The sequence below is a fragment of the Photinus pyralis genome, unplaced genomic scaffold (assembly GCF_008802855.1).
Source record: "Photinus pyralis isolate 1611_PpyrPB1 unplaced genomic scaffold, Ppyr1.3 Ppyr1.4_LG3a, whole genome shotgun sequence".
NCBI lineage: Eukaryota > Metazoa > Arthropoda > Insecta > Coleoptera > Lampyridae > Photinus > Photinus pyralis.
Window position 1 is genome coordinate 10,556,380 of NW_022170509.1, and position 21,029 is coordinate 10,577,408.

Here is a 21,029-nt window from a genome sequence, read left to right on the forward strand (position 1 = left end):
AAAGTATTTGAATGAAATTTGATACATAGGCACTTGGAATAAATGAAAATCGAACGCCAATTTCAAAATTTGGTTTTGCGCATGCGCAATGCCGACTTTTTTATTTATGGAAGAATTTAAATGAAATTTGATACATAGGCGCTTGGAATAAAGGAAAATCAAACGCCAGTTTCAAAACTTGGTTTTGCGCATGCGCAGTGCCAACTTTTTTATTTATGGAAGCATTTAAGTGAAAATTGATACTTAGGCGCTTGGAATACAGGGAAATCAAACGCCAGTTTCAAAATTTAGGTTTGCGCATGCGCAGTTCCAACTTTCTTATTTAGAAAAGCATTGAAATGAAACTCTTCTTATAAACTGAAATTGAAGTAGCACGTCAAAAATGGATTGCACATGTGCAACTCTATCTTTCATATTTGTCGCCGGATTTTTACAATTTTAACAAAAGTTGCATCTTACAAATGAGAAATGAATGCAAGTAGAAATGCGCTAAAAAGAATTTGTATAAAATCTAAGGTAAAAAACCCTGATCAATTGGTCTTTAAGGATTCAACCAACTTTAAATTTCTGATATACATAGTACCTAATGTGTAGATACTGTTGAATTTGGGGTAGATTCGTTTTTTGTTCAAGAATTTAAATTTTATCCGTAATTTCAATATATCAATCGACCCAAATTCAAGGGTCCATTTATTGACCGATTATTAAATATAGGGCGTTCTCACCAACCAGCAGCGCCCCAAGCTGTAAAAGTATGCCAAAATCAAAATAGCTACCATTGGCACCGAGGATCCATTAAGAAAACAAAAAATTAGTATTAGTGATAAAATTATATATATATATTAACAGTATATAATAATGTACTGGCAGGTACGGTATTCATATTGGACTAGGGCAATATAAAAAATACAATTCAATACATTGGAATGTTACAAAAATATCAATAAATATAAATAAAATTTATTACATAACTGCTACAAACTAGAAAAGCTATGTTTAAAGCTAGGCATTTTACCTTCCTTAACTATTCTAAGAGCTCTCAATATCAAAACCTTGTCAATTTCTGACTGCGATGGTTTTTCATTATCTAAACAAATGTCTTTTGACCGCTCGCCGAACGGCTCTAATACTTTCATACGGTAATCAACGGTGGTAGCTACACTATTGCCCATCAGAATCAAATTTTCTAAACACGGGAGATCGCCTATACAGGTGACGTCCTCGACCTCACTTACTTTATTAAAACTGATATCGAGGCTCTCCAGAGAGTACAGTTTGGAAAAACCTCGTAGAGACACAATGGCATTTTGCGACAAATCCAGTGTCCGTATATTTCCTAACTTCGTATGCAGCTGATCGCAACTACTAATTAAATTGTCAGACAGGCTCAAGTGAACCAATTGCGTCAAAAACGATAAATTTGAAATACTAGATATCTTATTGTGATCGAGTAAAAGGACTTTTACATTAGGCACTAGCTGAATTGATTCGTCAATATTCGTAAGATTATTTTTACTAAAGTCTATTTTTGTGATCGCCGTCCAAATCTGCAAAAATACGCTATAAGTGTTCATCACATGCACCAAGGTCTAATTACTTGCCTCGCTCTGATTTACAACCGACTTATGTAGAACATCGCATAGTAAAATTTGTGAAATACTGGTCACGGCCGTCTTATGAACCCGTATGTTTTGAAGTAGACTTCGCAAGGTCCCTGTACTGTATAGCTGTTCGAAATTAATGCCGCCAACTTCTAAGAACTGCAATGACTAAAGGATCCGGCTTATTATCTTTACTTAAAAGTAAAATGGGCACTGCCAGCAAAATGCAGTGCAGATGTATTTAATTTTAAAGGATGACTCTAGAATCAACTTACCTTAAATGCAGAAAGCTCAAAAGGAAGTCGATTGGGTATTAAATTACTAGATTGAAACTTCGCTAATGAGCCAACTACACACAAGTGCTGCAGCTGAGAGCAGAAATCCATAACGTTGCTCAAATCGCATCGAATATCATTATGTTCGATTTCCGGAAACGGTCTTTTAAAGCATTCACTTATTGCGTGTAACTAAAGAAATGACGCGTTAATTGCTCCCGGCCCTATTTCAATCACCCACCTGCAACGGGTTAAACTTATAGCTCTTCGTAGAGCACAGAACGTTATCGGCCTCGAAGTAGAGGTGGAGCGCTAAATTTTGCAACATGAAATAAATGTCGAATGCGTGAAAATTCAAAAACTCGACGAAGACTTTCGGCATCGTTCGTTTTAAGTAATTCAACACGCTTCGCAGGTAAGCTTCCAGACCTCGCCTCCTAGTCTCGATAAACTCGGGCGTTTTATTTCGTATCGCTTTTTTCGGCGGCAATATGTCTTTCGATACACCATGATCCACAACTAAAATATTATGGAGATCGTAAAAGTCATTATAGCGATGTGAAACTCCCCATTTTACATCACCGACATTTATTTCGATCTTATAATAGGTCACAGCACTGATTTCCTCCACTCCTGGGATGTTTATTGACGTTTCGTTTTGGTGTAACCAAAAACACGCCATTATATTTTTAATGCTGTAACAAACAGAAATCATTAGACACACAATCATCAGTGCATATTACTGTGCCTTCGTAAATATCAGGTGGTCGCTTTAGAATTAAAACGTATTTTTTCGAATTTGTATTTTGTCCAACATACGAAAATTTACATATGCACCGCTTCATAGCGAACATGAACGAAAATATGTCTGGCGATAATAAGCGATATTCGGGCCAAGCGTGTGATCGAGTCACACCTACGGCACCCCTATCCTAGCCCCTATCATTACTTGCACTCAATGATCCGCAACTCCCCATCCCTCTCGTGTTTTGACGCAAGTCAATCGCGAAATCACAGTCAACGGAATTATAGCGGCCAATCAATTCCTAAATGCACTAATTGCTGGCTCTCATCTACCTACTCCTTCGAGTATCAAGTTCCTGTTGTCATCATCTCCAAGATACCGTAACGTTGATATCAGTGCATATTGAAAAAAAAGTAGGTAGTAGTAAAAAATTTACCGGTTTCTGTCGCTATATAGTATTGGAAACTTGAAAAAAATTCCCCAAGTTGATGTGAAGTTTGTGGGACTCCACCAAAAGGTATTCTCAAACGGAAAGATAAATAGTCGAATTTTTTTAAAAGTGCAAGAATTTTTTTATATCCACCACTTTCACTAACTTGACTTTACATGAGCAAAACAGTGGCACTTTGTTTTAAAAAATTTGTCAGTGTCGGCCATTAGTTATCGTATCCCGCTTAGGAATTTAACTAAAAAGGCGAATTTCAAAAATTGGTCCAATTTAAAATTGTTGGTACTTTTTGAACTCTCTGATTGATGTTCTACAATCTTTAGGGAGGGGGGTAGTGGATTTTATCGTTCCTTTAGGAGCCACAACCCATTAAAAAAAGGTTAACTCAGTTCTTTAGAAAAGTTGGAAAAAATAGGCATTTTTTGATCGCTTGTAAAAATTTTTCTATTGGACCGATTTTGTTCGTTTTTTTTTATCGACGCAGAATTTTGCTTTCTTTAATTTACTAAAGAAGTGTTATTCATAAAATATGGACCTTTTTCGAGTTTTAAACGAAAAACTGAAAAAAGTCCGAACGTTTTGAGGTTTTTTGGCTGCCAAAAGTTGTGCCGGGAAAAAATTGGTGTGCACTCTTCAAATACATGTTATTTGGACCCAAATGGACCATTTAAAACGTTAAAATCGTTTACACCACATTTTGCAAGAATCGGCCCTTCTGACTGCTCCGCGTACTGAACTATCAGAGGAAACTGATAATTTTAGATGGGAAATCGAGTGGGAAATATACACAAACGTGTAATTTAGTCATATTTGATTTGATCTAACTAAACAAAGTGCTACGCTTCTGCTAGTTTGAAATCATTGTTATAAAACAGAGTTCATATTCAGCACAACTTATGATATAATATGTGAAGTATGTACCTAGTATTGTACTATCCCCCGCCCCGTCAAAGGGAAATATTATTACAGCCTCATTATAGGGTTTTTTTTTTATTTCTTGAAGCATCTCGATGGGATGCAAAAGGTTTTAGAAATAAAAAATTATTTCCAATGTACCTACCTATAATAGGATATCCATTTTTCGTCTTGGGAATATGTGACATTATGATTTACAAATCAACAGCATTCAAATAAATAAATAATAAATAGTAATTTATCTAATCCATATCATTAGGAACGGCGTAACAATGTGTAGGGTAATGCCAGGTAGTTTCTTTTGTTTTTCCTTTCAAGTAATGAGTTGTCGCCTCAGGCGTTATAAGTGCAATTTGAGTTGCCTATCCTACGTTAGCGTTTTGATTTTTTTTCTGAAAATCGCGAAACATATTTTTTAAAATATATGCCTTACCATAATAGATGGAAATAATATCTTTAAGTACCGCCGTAAGAAATACTGTCGGGTTTCCAAATTGGTGCTATACGTTTTTCTACTCCCATTACAACGGCGGTTATTTACGAAAAACGATTTTTCTATTCATCGATCTTCCTAAAAAACTAAGACCGATATTTCAATTTTTTTTAAGTACCGCCGTCCTTTTCATCATTGCAAAGAATATCCACTATCGAGAATTTGTCAGACTTCAACTACAAAAGCAGCATTTCATAGGAAAGTTTAGCTATTTTTCCAATATGGCGGATTGACTACAGAGGAGCCTTAAAGACATTTATGAACAATTCTTCCAGCACGTTGTAGTATAGCCACTTTCCGGCGTGTTGCCATTTGTCGTTAGCTTCGTTATAGAATTGAACTAGCTCTTTAATTTTGTATACTTATGTCAAGGCGATTTAACCCCCTATTTGCAGTTTTCATCAAGTTGAAGTAGAAATTTTATCTGAAAATCCTTAACATGTTATAACGCATTGCAGTTCGCGTTGTTTTTTTTATTATACAGGGTGTTCATTTATAAATAAAGTTGAATATTTCCTATCAATGCGAAATGTGTGTTTGTGAATGAATGCGTTTTAAACATTTGCTTTACACACGAGTCTGGAAACCCTGTTGAGTCTCTTACGTGTTGTCAGGAATAGGCGCAATATCATATAGCCAGAGTATAAGCGCACGTAAAGCGTGTGAGCGCAGTTGGCTTAACCGCCGACTTACGACCGCGGGTTCGAATCCGAGCGCGCGCGTTTTTTTTAGACATTCCTCGACTCATGCGCCGCCCGTGACGACGTTTGGTACTATAGCGAACTCACCTCTCACATAGGCAACAGCAAGGGAAACAGACTCGAGTGTATACGACCTGACCTTACAGGATTTTTTTGGCACAAACACAAACCCAATTTACTATATTCTATTGCAGCAAAGATTAACCTTAAAGAAAATAAGAACCATTTTGTATTTTAATTTATCCCTTTACCCTCTTCCTTAAGCAGAGGATTATTGACAGACAGCGAGCCGGAGCACATTTACACTTAATTACCTAAGAAGAACTACCCCAATTTAATCGAGTCTGGTTATCATTAACCAGAGGTATGATGAAGTAGAATTAATTGTAACACCCATTATAAAACTTCTCATAAAAAGACACATGGAGAAGTCTGTGTATTTTAAATACCGTAAACAGTCATTCCATAAATCAGTCTAGCAACTATGCGCTAGCATTTCTCTGTAAGTGGAAAATTTTATCAACAAGTCTCCCCAAGTGGTACGTCATATGACATGATAGACTGGATCTGCCTGAAGTAAACGCAAGCCCTCATTGTAAAAGATAAATTGATCTACACATTTCCCACTAATAAAATTTCTATATTACATTCAATTTTACGTAACGCTTCTTGCAGAGCAAAATATGCGAGTTCTTAATTCAAGTGGTATGTTACATCCACACTAAGCTGAGTAGAAACTCATCTTTGGAAATGCAATTAGCGGTAATATGTCGTTTAGTCACTCAGTCAGTAGGTCCGTACCTACGTATACAAATACAATATGTAAACCCAATACCGGTTGCTTAGTACATAAGAGGTGCTAGTTGTATTTTACCCCTGAAAAGGATGAAATAGTTAAATTTATTACAAACGCTTACCCAACAACACAGTGGTAAAGGGTTTAAATATCTCCCACATCGGAACTTATCAATTCTTCTTTGGCGGTATATGAAGAAATGGTGTAGAACTTTTCAGGAAATTCCGCGTTTTTCATTTTCACATAAATAGGTATTAAGTAATACAAATAAAAATATGGAAAACCTTGAAGGATGACAATCAAATTGTAAACATAACCTAACTTTTTATTTAGATTGTGTTCCAATACATTTTATAATGTTTGCAGATAACAATGCCCAAGCATAAAATGATAGCGAAAGGTTGCCCGAAATGTGACCAACAGGTAGCCTAGAATATTTTTTAACTTGTATTAAAGGTAGTATACGACAGGTACCCGTAGCGTGCAAAGCTTGCCCTTGTGGCCATTCCTTTTTTAATGCGAGGCGAAATTCGCGTGCATTATCTCCAGGTGAGGATTTACGCAGACGTACCCAGAGAGTACGCCGTGAAAAACCCAACTATTACGATTCCCTGGAGTACGACAAACAAATCAAGAAGGTAAAGTAGATCAAATTTCGGTCGGTTAACAAATTCGATTTTCAGGTGAAACTGCGTAATAGCGAATGCGAGGATGACGACAGAAAAGATTTGGTTAAATCGAAAAGGAGGCGATTTAAAAAGGAGGAGGACGAAGAGGAGGAGCCCATTGCTCCGTTAACGGCAGAGAAACAATTGCAGTGCTCCATCATTTTGGCGGAAATTAATCGAAAACTACAGCTGGTTACTTGGAAACCTTCGTAGCTCTTGTAGTTGTTTGCCTGTTAGAATTAGCAGTATTTATTGTTCAGGGCCGCGGCTGGTATATTTAATTATGATGATTTAAACATTTTCTTTCTTTATTTCTTGGATTCAAACGGAGAACATTTGAATAACTTCATACATGTACTGCTATTTTTATTATTTATTATAATAACAGAAATTATCACAATTTCTCTTAAACACTTCTGGATCACTATTCCAAAAAAATTATGTTTCAAATGGACCCCCAGGATGCGAGTGGGCCACGGAGCATTTATCCGAGCTAACCCCCCATATCAGCGGCCCTGATATTGTTACGATTTGACTTGTATAGAGTACTGTGAATAATTTTTTAACACAATTCTGGTAGCTTACCAAATGTAGGTACTGAAATTTTTGAGCACCTGTAATCCATTTATCTAGTGCAGATTATTAATAATTTCATCAAGACTGAAATAACTCGACAATTGTTTAATCTAATGACATTAATTAAATGTATATGTGTTGTGACTAAGGGTGGGAGTTTTTTAATAAATAATAGGTGCACTAAACAAATATTTACCATTAGTATCTTGATAGGTATCTCTTGCAAACTTGGTACAGGTTCGTAAGAGTGTTGGCACTCAATTTTTTATGGTCTTCCTGTCTGTGCTGCTTGTATCACATACACATTAGAAGTACTTTTATTTATAATAGGCTAATATAGGTACAATGTATACATATCACAAATAAAAAATATTACTTAACATTAGCATCCATAGCTTTTTCTTCGCAATATTGTTTCTCCGGTTATTACCAACAAGGTCATTAACAAAAGTAATGATCAACGAATAGTTAAATCCTGCAGCATACATAACCAGCATTTGAATATATTGTGAACCACCAAATTAAGGTATCTCTTTGAAGAAACTGCAGAGTTTATCTATTAGGCGACCATTACTTTTGTCAATGACTGTACCTGTAGAGGTACTCGCACACTTTAGGTCTCGCATTTTGAGTTTGTTCAAGGAATGCATTCAAGAGAGTAGTTAATATAAGTTCTTTGGTCACAGTACATACATGTGGCTATCGCATCACCAGTTTCGTTATCTTTTGTGCATGTGCAAGTTCTTTCACTCATATGATTGTGAGGGGGTTCATTGTTTGGATATTTACTGCAGTAGGGATTGATGACAGACCACTGACCATCAGCCTAAAGATGAATTTACCCACACCATTGAATAAGTATACTAGGCACTTTAACGAAGTATAACGCCCCAGAAAAGTTACCCAGGATTCTGTCGTCCCTCCTCTGAATTATGTTGGGGAAAGTGAACCACAAATTTAGAGTTAGTGACCGACTTTGTAGGTTTTTTTAGACTTTATTTTTAAAATTCGTTTCTAGATAATTTTTGGCAAGCGGCTTGAGTTTGAATAAGTAATTCGCGATTCCGATTAACACTAGAGGCGCTGGCGTAATTTACAAATGACGTGTATAGGTAGTAGCGGCTTGAAAATAAGTAAAAGTCAAAGATTTCAGAATTGGTAAAAGGTTGCGATAAAATGATATGAAAATTGGAGATATCTTAAATTTACGGATAACCTTGGTACATATCCTTGGAAAAAGTAGAGTGGGTACGCCGTTCCTACGCGTGTTCCCGTAAATCCCGCACTTCTTAAAAACGCACTTTTTCCTAATGGGACATCCTGTATGTACGATATCCTCACAGATTCTCAACAAAAGTTCAAATTGTTCTAAATAAAAAAAATTAAACAAATATAGCAAACGAGCTCCTGAGTATGGCTATAGCATGTGCAAAACCAAATTTTAAACCTGATGTTAGTTTTGCTTTTATTTAAGGTGATGTATGAAAATTCATTTAATTGCTTCCATAAATAAGAAAGTTGGCACTGCACATCCTAAACAAACCATATTTGGAAAATGGCGCTACATTTGCTTTTATTCCAAGTGACTATGTATAAAATTTCATTGAAATCCGTCCATAAATAAGGAAGTTGGCACTGCGCATGCGCAAAACCAAATTTTGAAACTGGCGTTAAATTTGCTTTTATTCCAAGTGGCTATGTATCAAAATTCATTTAAATCCCTCCATTTATAAGAAAGTTAGCACTGCGCATATGCAAAACCAAATTTTGAAATTGGAGTTATATTGGCTTTTATTCCGAGTGGCTATGTATCAAATTTCATTTAAATACCTTCATAAATAAGAAAGTTTGCAATTCGGTCCGTATAGTAATGGTCGAGATCTTAGATCATATATTGGTCTAAGTTCGGTTCATAACTAACGGAGATGTCAAAAGGACCTACTTTATTTTTTTGTCCACATTGCCAATTCACGAACTCCGATCTACAAATTTGATAATGAATGCACCTGCAAAATTTCATCGTAATCGGTCCATTCGTTTATGAGTTATCGTGCTAACGGACGGACGGACAGATACCGCAAAATTATAAACTCGCTAGGAGCTCGTTAATAAGGAAACTATTGACAATTTTCACATTTCACCAACGTGGCTTTGATGCAGGAATATAAATTCGTTAAGTACCTATAATAAATAACAAAATAAAATTTCCAATAGAAACTAAAGGTACGAAGAATCGCGGTGACCGGACATTAGGCCTCCAGACATTAGGACGCAGACAATAGGGTCCCGTCATTGGGCCGCCAGACAAAAGACCGCAAAGGAAATAGGCCGCAGACATTAGGACGCGGACATTTGAATGCGGACATTAGGGCGCCGACATTGGGACGCGGATACTAGAACGCAGACATTGAGACGTAGACATTGGGGCGCGAACATTACGCAGATAGCACAAAACCTCCTCGGGAGTCAGGACATCCGTTTCTGGTCCTGTGTTTTCCCTATATATGAAAGCTTATGGGTTCCAGATGGGCAACTAATACAACGTCAAAATTAACTTCAGCATCTATTACTTTATTGCCCAATATCGATCTTATCTATCACCATTTTTTTTTGGGAAAAAGACCAAACTCCATTACTCGACGCCTAAGAAATGATCCGTGTGTATCGTCATAATATAACACAACTATATGGTATCGTATATCGACTTTAAAAGCAGAGTCTCTATATCTGCCTATAGGATCAGTAGGTTGCGCTGGAAATACCCACGTATAGCAGTAGGTACTAGAGTTTTGGTTCTTACAAAACACAGTTTACATTTTTTATTATACCATGGTTTACATCATTTGCGGTAGCATAAAGTTTAATTGATTTAATAAATAAAAATAATAAGCTCATTTTCGAAAGCTTTTCAAATTTTACGCCTAAGAACACGTGTGCCGACTTTAGTTACTTTCGGTTTAGTGGTTTGTCAGGAAATAAGAGCACAGGCAGGCGGACTGATGGTGATCTTTGAAATCGAGTTCCTATAGGAATCCAAATCGCAGATTTCTGTCATAAAAGTTGGAGGTCGTGTGTAGATCTCGCTTATGCTTGTACTACGGTGGTAAAAACAGTATAAATTGTATGCACAACTCGTGTGCAGATAAAGCGCATATTTTTTAATCGAAATAGCTTTTGTTTTGACATCACCAATGGACATATTTCTTGCAGACGTCTCAATCGCCCTTTGTGAGTACCCTCTTCCGACAATCCCGTTTTTGAGGTATAAGGGATATACCCGATCACGATAAGAGGTCGAGGAGGAGGGCTATGGTTGGTAGAAATTAATTCCTTTCGTTGAGATCTTTCATTAGAGTACCATGAAGGATAAAACTAGGGAATGCAATCCCGCAGCAAAATTTCAATCCCGGTATTTGCGGGATCGTTATATTTATATGTCAATCCCGCGGGATCCCGCAAATGTTTAAATATATTTGGGAAATAAGCAGTTTTGTGCGGTTAACCCAATATTCTCGAACAAAACACATATTTCCCGGAAAGGGTGCCTCACCTCCGCTTTCATTTTTTATCGTCGGTGACTAATCTTTTATGACGGCTCCATGTTTATCTGGATTTCTAGAATATTCACTACAATATTACCACTGTACTGCTAAAGTTATTATAAACTATCGACGAATTCGACTGGTACATATACGTTTAAATGGTTGCAAAATAAATCAGATTTTCGCACCCACTGGCTGTTCAAGAAAGTGAATAACACATACAAGTTAACGCGTAATTATTGCATAAACCGCAACAAGAAAAAAGTACCAAATAATCTTAGATCATTAGATCTTATATACATAGGTATATATATATTCTTCCATTTCGTTTCAATAAGGAGCATACTGTGCTAACCAATGAATAAAGAATTATTCATTGGTGCTAACTAGGGTTGCCAGACCTTCTCTATTGAATAGGAGTACTCTCTATTTCAAAGAGATCTCCTATATCCTCTAAAATATTATAAATCTCCTATATTTTCATTTTCAAATAAAAATAATGAAATATTATTCAAAACAATTTAAATTTAGCGTGATAGGTATAACTTGATTGTAAGGAATTTTATAATTATTTAAAAAATGAAAAATCGCTACTCTTAAAAGCCCAAAAAAGTAAAAAAATACGAGCATGTATCTAAAATGTAGATGCCAATTATATTATTATACCTAATGGATGTAATAAGTTCTGGAATGAAATATGTCTCCTAGGTATAATTTTGTCTTACTTCTCTATAAGTAATTATCAGATCTGGCAACCCTAGTGCTAACATACCTAACAAAGACAGACGTATACAGCTGATAATCGCAGGTATCGCAAAAACGAGTCACATTTTTAGCGCATTTTTCGATTCTCAAAAAGGAGTTTATTGTTTCACTCATACTTACCTACGCGTTTTATTAATAAATTTTAAACATCGCGTCGTGCCCGTGGTAAGATTGGTCGATAAATTTCGCAATCCCGCGGGATCCCGCTCCATTTCCGTACGGGATTAATCTCGCAAAAATTCTGGATCCCGGTATTTCGGGATCCCGCGATCCCCGCATTGCATTCCCTAGATAAAACTAGTTCTACCCCCCCCCCCCCCCCTCCACCCCGTACTTTGATAAGAGAACAGAAAAAGGACAGTAGGTGGCGAAAAGGTTCCTTTCGTTGAGACCTTTAATTTGAAATACAATGAGAGATAAAATTAATTTTTGACCCCCCCTTCAGTCCCCGTCGCTCACTGATCTCGAAAAAGAGTCGCACGGGAAAGTTATAGTTTGTACAAACCAATTTATTTCGATGAGACCTTTCATTAGAATACCATGAAGGGTAGGACATGTGTTTAAAAATAATAAAATGACAATATAATACAGGGTGAGTTTTTTAAATTTTCACCATCATGGAGATCTCGTAAACCGATGGGCAAAGTTATCCACAATTGTATGTTGATTAATTTTCCCTTTCAAAGTATTTCTTGTAGCTCTACCTCTACAAATAGCGAAGTTATGGCCAAAAAACCGAAAAATGTCGTTTTCGAAGAATGCCCTGGCGTTATTATACCTATATATGTTACCGGCAAACTGCGAAATCCGGCGTTTTGCAAAATGCCTAGGTATTTCGCGAAATGACGAATGCAACAGGCAAAGTGGGAAACGGAGCTGCAGTTCGCACTTTGCCTGCCTCTCTAAACATGCAGGCAAAGTGCGAAGGCTTCGACATCTCTCACAGATTGCGCATACAGCGTTGCCATTGAATGGTAAACGACGCGACGATTGCCATTTTATTTAAGAACTCGCAAAATATTGCGCTCACGTTTAGACTGCATTTCTTCTCTGGGTGTCTGTTGAGTCACGCTTTGGATTTACTGTGGAAAATAATATATCAGATGGGAGGAGCTACTTACGCGACACGGTTTTACGTTTGGCACCGCTGTACGCGCAATATGTGGAAAATAACCGAGCATTCTCACTTTGCCTGAATGTTTAGGCATTTCGCGAAATCTCTAAAGAGAGGCAGGAGAAGTGCGAACTCGAGTTCCATTTCTCACTTTGCCTGCAGCATTGGTCACTTCGCAAAATGCCTAGGAATTTTGCAAAATGTCGAATTTTGCAGTTTGCCGGTAACATATATAATAAACAATTAAATCCACCTTTCACTCTAAAACATCTTAATTAATATCGCCACTTTCTATCTATCTTCTTTTGTTTTGTGAGCATGCTATACATTCATAGACATATATGCTTATTCTCTTATTTCTAGGGCTACATTGTCTTTAGGTATATTAAGCCCCCTCTGGTTACGGCCCTGGTCCAACTTCACGAGAGCTGCCTTTCAAAGGAAAAATGTTTAAATTGGCCGCCCCTGCTTTTTCGGCGCCTATGCGCAAATCCACCCCTAACCCTGGACATCAGCTTTCACCAGCATCGGAACTTTTGGTCGCGGCTTTTGTTTGACTGTTTGAATCACCTTGTATATAATGTACTTATTTTTAACATTTTAATATTTAAATCAGCTTAAAATATCAAATATAGATGTATAACTAATTTCTAAGAAAAAAATGTGCAGACTTTTTGTCTGTGGTGATTCAGCGGGACAGTGCAGCTGACGCCTGCGGCCACCAGTAAAATCCCTAGAATTTAGATTAGCAGAACGATGGCCGGTTTCAAAATAAAGTAGCGCTCTTAACATGTTTATACCGAATCTAATTGCCAATAATAATTTGTAAATGTGAGACTTAATAACCATGTAACTTATATATTGACTTTTGTGTTAATCGTAATCGTAGTGATATTATTAGTGGCATTTTAACACAAAATTAAGAAGACGCCATGATCCATTGCCAAGCCCATTCAAGAGTAATCCTTCTTATCATTGTTGTTTCGTCAATTTTCTACGCGAAATGTGATTATACGAGTAAGTTTCGAACTGTTTTGCCTATTTATTGTCGACTTGAAGTACCACCGCTTTGTCCTGATCAATTTCCTAATATGCTGTCTGCATTGATTTTTATTACGTTTGGGTTTTTCTCCTTTTTCATATTCATAAATAATAATACCTGACCTACTCCAAGTCTGCTTTCCATTACAAAAAAATTGCCATTCATAATATTTACATTGTAGGTTATTGACTTTTGAACTTGTTATGATTTTTTTTAGATCATTCCCTTCCTAATGAAGATGTAATGACTACAATACAAGTTTTAAAACATTCCCCATTAAACTTGCCTTACGGCGAAAATGTCACCATCATCTGTAAAACTAGCTTACCTTTAAGCTCATTATGGTGGACAGTTAACAATAATAACCTCACCGAAGACAATAGGTAAGGGTGACTTCTTTTCTAACTGCGCTTCATTCCTCCACTTCGTAGGTACATACTGGAGATGGAAAGTGAGAATGTGAACGAAGCTTCGGGCAAGAAAATAGAAGTCTCTATTTTGCATATTGTCAATGTTGACTTACGGCACATTGGGGAGTATACCTGCCATGCGGTCAACGAAAGAGACATCGACTTCCATAAAATAACTTTAAACGTCACATTGCTTCCAAATATCAAAAGAATAACACCTACAGTTCGTGTCAAACTGCACAAACACGTCAAACTACACTGTCTAGCCGAAGGGTTCCCCATTGGCGAAATCTTCTGGTTGAAAGACAATAAACCACACTTGAAATTTAAAGTGAACGTAATCGACGAACTGTTACAAAATTCGACGTTAGAAATCAACGAACTTAATAAAAAGGATAATGGTACGTATATGTGCGTTGCCAACGTCAACGGCGTGACTGCCAACAAATCTTCGGCCGTTCTAGTATTAGATAAACCGCAAGTGACAATAGACTTTGTTAAGGCGATCGGTAAATCGAAAATATTCTTAAATTGGACTGTGAATGACGGGAACGAACCTGACAGTCTCCACTACAGGATCTCCTACAAAGGTCAGAACGAGACGAATTGGTATTACTATCAGCATGAAATCGGCGGTTATAATCGCTCCTACGTTCTCAAGGATGAGTTTAAGAACGATACTGAATACATAATCCGTATAATGGCCTGCAATTCGGAAGGAGACAGCCAGTATTTTACGACCGATCCTGTCCGAACTCTAATAGAGGATCCCGTTTTTATACCCACGGTTAAAGCTACAGGTGTGACTTCAAACTCCATCACCATTTCTTGGACGTCTCCACCTGACGATCTTAGAGATTTCGTCCATTATTATCAGTTATTATCTTACGCAATCAACTTTACCGATCGCAGAGAGGCCGTGCACTTGGCCTCCAAAGAGAACCTGTACATGTTTTCCGATTTAAAGGCAGCTACGCAGTATGATTTTCAAGTGGCAGCGTGCAACGAATACAGCCATCAGTGTGGGCCCCTCTCGACCAAAGTGAACGGCACGACTATGGACGGTACCTCTGGACCGCCCGGTAACGTTACTGTCGAATGTAAATTTGACAACATCAGCCTAACCAGTTTTGTGTTCGTTACTTGGACGGCGCCAGTCAATCCTCACGGGATTATAATTTCGTATAATGTGAGTAAATAATGCCCTTCTGTTGAAGCTGGACTGTGGTACTAAGGGTCCTTGGTTCGAATCCGGGTTCGGGCATGGATATTTGGGTTGGGTTGGTAGAGCAGCCTTGGCTGAATCCCCGCCCACTCAAAAATAAAGGAAAAATAAAAGAAATGAACTTGAACGTAAATGATAAGAATTGGTAGTTAACCAATACCGTTTTTAAGCGCCACCCACGAAAGTGGAGCCATTTATGTCCTCACTTTACCGCCCGTCTGACTGTCTGTCCATCGTTCCGCGCTATAGCTAAGGCTCTCCATAAATAAGAAAGTTTGCTTTGCTCAGTCTGCGCATGCGCACGTCTGATTTTTACATTATTCAATATGTTTGTATTTACTAGAAGCATCTTTGGTTAAAGTTTCAAAGAAGTAGCTCTATAAAAAAGAAAGTTGCTATTACTTGGTCTGCGCATGCGCACATATGATTTTTCCATTATGCTAGATGTTTGCTTTTACTAGAAACATCTGTGGTTAAAATTTCAAAAAATATCTATAAAAAGTAAGCTTTGCACAGCCTGGGCATGCGCATCACACTTGATGTTTACAATATGCGATATGTTCGCCTTTACTAGAAGTATCCGTGGTTAAAAAAAATTCTTAATAAATAGGAAAGTTGGCATTGCGCAGTCTGCACATGCGCACGTCTGATTCTACTACATGCGATATGTTTGCATTTACTAGAAGCATTTTTGGTTAAAATTTCAACAAGATATATTAATAAATAAGAAAGTTGATATTGCGTAGCCTGCGCATGCGCACATTAAACGTCAAGATGTTTTGCGGCTCAGGTACCACAATTAAGAAAAACCAACTAAATACATTGAAACCTGTAGTAGTTAAGGCCTTGGACAGACAGAGAAAGTGGATGTAATAGCGCACCCAGTTCCGTTGGAAAATGCGAAAAAGATTAACTTTGGCATTCATCACTGTATAGCCCAAAATGGATCAAAATCGTTATTTATTAATCAATTTTGTTGGGAAAAAGAGTAAACTTTATTCCTTGGTACCCAAGAAGTGATCCATATGTATTTTGGTACCCAAAATATTTTTAGCCAAAACATGTAATGGCATTAATTTTCTCGGGAAAAAACCAAACTTGATTGCTCGATGCCCAAAAAGTGATCCACATGTATTTATGGCGAGCAAAATATTTTTACCCAAAAAATGTCAGATTTTTTTTGGGGAAAAAGGCCTTGCGACTTCAGGTTTTTGCTATATGAGAGCTTATGAGTGTAACTATCAAAAATTAACTTTGGCATGTATCACTTTCTCCCAAAATTGATTTAAATCCTTATTTATGCACCAATTTCCTTGGGAAAAAGACCAAACTTGATTCTTCGATGCCCAAGAAGTGATCTGTGTGTATTTTTGGAGACCAAAATATTTGTATCCAAAAGATGTCAAAATCATTAAGTATTTATTCACCAATTTTCTTGGGAAAAAGACCAAACTTGACTGCTCGATACTAAAGAAGTGATCGATGTGCATTTTTGGTGACCAACATATTTTTACCTGAAAGATGTCAAAATCGTTTCTTATTCACCAATTTTCTTGGCAAAAAGACTAAACTTAATTGTTCGTTGCCCAAACAGTGATCCACTTCTATTTATGGCGAACTAAATATTTGTACCCAAAGGCTACCATTTATACACCAATTTTGTTGAGAAAAAGACCAAACTCGATTACTCGGTGCCCAAGAAGCGATCCACGTGTGTTTGTGGAGAGTAAAATATTTTTACCCAAAAGATGTTAAAATTGTTATTTATGCACCAATTTTGTTGAGAACACGACCAAACTCGATTGCTTGATGCTCAAGAAGTGATCTACATGAATTTTTACTGACCCAACATCCAGTAGGCGCTCGGTTATCCAGCATCCAACATTTCTCGCCTAGGCCGGATTACTGGAATTGTTGGATTAGTGAATTTGTATGGGTTTAGGCTTTTTATATCCTACATGTACCATGTGGGAAATAAATTCTATCATAGATCTCTATGGTAAAAGAATACTACAACAGGCAGGCGCCATCGAAAGAAAAAGATGCATGGTTTCGCTGAGGTCAGGGGGGAACTGAACGCAAAAGCAAATTTGCAAATGGCAAATAAGCTCAATAATCCAGCAGAGTGGGTCAGCTGAGGCGCTCAATGTCGGATTGCTGTGTGTGCCGGACTGTCGAGCGTCAGATCATTGAGTGCCTACTTCTTTACTATTTAACGGCATGGCAATTTTTTACAGTAACTAACGATAGCGAAATCCATGGGCGTGCGACTCGAGCATCAGCTGTTCTGCTACCCTCCAAGTCTCCAAAAGTGTACGAATAAAGAAAAGTCAATCGGTGGAAACTCCTACTTCTTAAAGGAAGGCTGGAAATTTGACGTGATTGCAAAATTTACGCAATCCGTCGGAATACCAATTTGGCGCCTAAATGTTTCTGCGGACAATAGTAAAATGCGGTGCCAGCTTACATTATACTGTTTATTTATGGTCCACTTTCCTAAGTCAAAGAGTTTAAACTCGGTACTAATTTTACTTGTATCGTCGGCGCAATACAATGCTCCCAAGGTCTAACTCGTATTACTCTCCCGCTCGCTTTTATAGACAAATTTTTTTAATTTGAAAACAAACAAAATGGCCGTTCCAACAATGGCACTGCGCATGCGCAATAGTCAACTTTTTTATTTGGGGAGCAATTTGATCGAAATTTTTATCGTAGGTTTCTCTAATAAAAGTTTTGAGAAAAATAAAAAAAAATGAAATAGCCAAACAATCGTATTGCGCCGAATAACCCCCAAAACTAAGGAACAGGCAACGATAAAACGTTTAAAAAAACGGCAAATGCCAACAATAACATCGGTGATTTATCTAGTTTAGCCATCATATGGAAAAACGTCAAAAATTGACAGTTTTTTTTGTTACTTTGACACATTTGCGCGATTGAGCCCAGAGCTCTTCCCTTTATGTCTAAGAATATGTCTACCAAATTTGGTTCGAATCGCTTTAGCCCGAAATGAGTGTACAGACAGACAGAACTACATTATCGAGATTTTGTTTGATTTAGATTCCTGGTACTTCAAAACGAGTATTTCCGTAAAAAAAAGTGGGGGGGGGGGCATTTTTTATGTATCAGAGCGGTTCTTTATAACCAAAAGGCGAAAATATGTATCTCTCTATTTCTTAAGAAACTAGATCGGAATGGAGCTCGCTCCGGCCGATCACAGCGTTTCGTGACCAACGCCGTTTTGGTATCCCCCGCCGAAATCGGCACACACATTTGTGTCTCGTATTCTAAAAGGCAAAAAAGCGGAAATATTTGATTCGGCTCAAAAAGGACCAATATGTTGGTGTGCTCTTCTTTAGTCAATCTCAAATAGTGCGTAACATTCCTATCAGTTAGATTAGGTGGAGACCTTTCCAAAGACACCCATGAACCCCTACCTACGACGCACCGTTCTCGAGATATCGCGGTTTCAGTGTTTACAATAGGTATCAAATTACAAATCGCTATATCTCTGCTGTTTACTTTCCGATCTCGTAAAAATTTGGTATTCAGAGGTTTGGGTACTCGGGTCATCCGTTCCCGCCCTTTCGGAGCTTTGATCTTTGTTCCAAAATTGCGACTCTCGCATCGGTTAGGTTAGGTCGAGAGCTTTCCGAAGATACCCAGAAAAACCCATTCACGACGCACTGTTCTCGAGATATCGCGTTTTAAGTGTTAATAATAATAATAATAAGTAACGCAACATGCACTACAAAGACAGGTCCATCCAATAAAGTTACACGCCCTAGCACATTTAAAAAACACAAAACTCCTTCTTCACAGAAACACACCACATTATCACAACCCACTCGTATTCAACCGCAACGCAAAAACCTTAACAGAACTACAGGCTCACAACATACTAAAATATCTCCACCTAAAACCCAAGCAACTTCACAAATACAACCTCAAGAACAAAGAAACATCATAAATACAAGTAACGCTACATGCACTACAAAGACAGGTTCACCCAATAAAGTTACACGCCCTAGCACAATTAAAAAACACATAACTCCTTCTTCACCGAAGCACACCACGTTATCACAACCCACTCGTATTCAACCCAAACGCAAAAACCTATACAGCACTACTAGCTCACAAAATACTGTAATATCTCCATCAATAACCCAAGCAACCTCACAAATACAACCTCAAGAACAAAAAAACACCATAAACACAAGTAACGCAACATGTACTACAAAGACAGGTCCATCCAATAAAGTTACACGCCCTAGCACAGTTAAAAAACACAATACTCCTTCTTGTCAGAAACAACCCACTCGTATACAACCGAAACGCAAAAACCTTAACACAGGCTCACAAAATACTGCAATATCTCCACCAAAAACCCAAGCAACCTCACAAATACGACCTCAGGAACAAGGAAACACCATAAATACAATTAAAAAACACAAAACTCCTTCTTCACAGAAGCACACCACGTTATCACAACCCACTCGTATTCAACCCAAACGCAAAGCCAAAGAAACACTTACACAATAAACTCCATTTAATAAAATTACAGGAATTATTATAATGATTTTTTTTGTTTTGTTTTCCTCTTTCCTGATAGCGTTGGCTATTGTGCCCATCAATAGGTATGTTGGTAAGTACGAATTACATTATCCCTAGATGTCCAATGTACGTGTGTGTTTTTTTTTTTTTTTTTTTTTTTTTAGGACCCTACATAACTTCACCAGACACAGACACAGACACTGATCGTTACTTGATTTTAATCCGTGCGATTAGTTAACCAGGCTAGACCTGAGTTCTCACAAGAAACACCGACCATAATAATAATATATTTATTGAGTTATTGTGTGGGTACACTTACTCTAGTCAAGTCTCATACATATGTAATTAACAGACACAAAGGTATATAAAAAGTACATACAAGTACAACAAAGAGACATGCATATTCCTTACTCAATTCTGCGACAGTGACTTATAAACTCGTCAAATGAATAGAAAGCATTTTCTATAAGTACCTTTTTGATAGAAGTTTTAAATAACTTTAAAGGAAGTATTTTTATATGTGCGGGAATACAATTATACAATACCTGTGATTGATAAGTCAAACCATTTCGAGTTTTTGTTAGTCTACAAAAAGGTAGCCTTATGTTGTCTTTTTGCCTGGTGTTATACGAGTGTACATCTGATTGAAGGACAGTTGAGACCATATTACTTTTGACTAGACATACTACTTGCAAAATATATAAGCAAGGGAATGTCATAATTTTTAAAGTGATAAATGAGACACGGCAGTCGTCTCTATAGTTTAAACCAGAGAGCACTCGTACGGCTTTCCGTTGCAAACGGAATACACTGGACCAGTGGGAACTGTGTCCCCATGCCAAAATTGCATATGATAACGTACTTTGTATAAGTGCGTAATAAGCAGTTTTCATTACCTTTAAGGATACATTGTTTTGCAATTTCCTTAATAAAAAAAGTGATTTATTCATTTTTTTAATAATGTTAGTACACTGCACATGAAAATTAAGCTGTGGATCTATTACACAACCCAAGAGGGACATTTCCCTTGTTGCAAGATAGGGGTCGGTCGTTCTTAATGATAGGGGCATTATAACTGTTTTAGATTCATTCAGTAGTAGCTTATTGTCTATACACCAATTTGTAACGATTTCGATGGCACTTTGAGTATATGACAGCA

The 21,029-nt window shown here is 37.3% G+C and overlaps 3 protein-coding genes across 3 annotated transcripts; 2 read left to right on the plus strand and 1 right to left on the minus strand.

The window, feature by feature from the left end:
- Positions 1 to 944: 944 nt before the first annotated feature.
- LOC116165636 (nischarin) lies at positions 945 to 6,292 on the minus strand. Its single transcript, XM_031480244.1, has 5 exons — positions 6,096 to 6,292; positions 2,118 to 2,571; positions 1,877 to 2,068; positions 1,602 to 1,769; positions 945 to 1,547 (listed from the first exon to the last, which is right to left on the minus strand). The coding sequence occupies exons 2-5, from the start codon at positions 2,556 to 2,558 to the stop codon at positions 975 to 977; spliced, it is 1,374 nt and encodes a 457-aa protein (XP_031336104.1). The 5' UTR covers positions 2,559 to 2,571; positions 6,096 to 6,292; the 3' UTR covers positions 945 to 974.
- Positions 6,265 to 7,256, plus strand: LOC116165637 (UPF0547 protein C16orf87 homolog). The gene is made up of 3 exons (XM_031480245.1): positions 6,265 to 6,397; positions 6,445 to 6,612; positions 6,658 to 7,256. The coding sequence occupies exons 1-3, from the start codon at positions 6,347 to 6,349 to the stop codon at positions 6,853 to 6,855; spliced, it is 417 nt and encodes a 138-aa protein (XP_031336105.1). The 5' UTR covers positions 6,265 to 6,346; the 3' UTR covers positions 6,856 to 7,256.
- A 5,766-nt stretch (positions 7,257 to 13,022) lies between these two features.
- Positions 13,023 to 15,312, plus strand: LOC116166082 (tyrosine-protein phosphatase 69D-like). The gene is made up of 3 exons (XM_031480914.1): positions 13,023 to 13,656; positions 13,899 to 14,064; positions 14,113 to 15,312. The coding sequence occupies exons 1-3, from the start codon at positions 13,572 to 13,574 to the stop codon at positions 15,290 to 15,292; spliced, it is 1,431 nt and encodes a 476-aa protein (XP_031336774.1). The 5' UTR covers positions 13,023 to 13,571; the 3' UTR covers positions 15,293 to 15,312.
- The last annotated feature ends 5,717 nt before the right edge of the window (positions 15,313 to 21,029 follow it).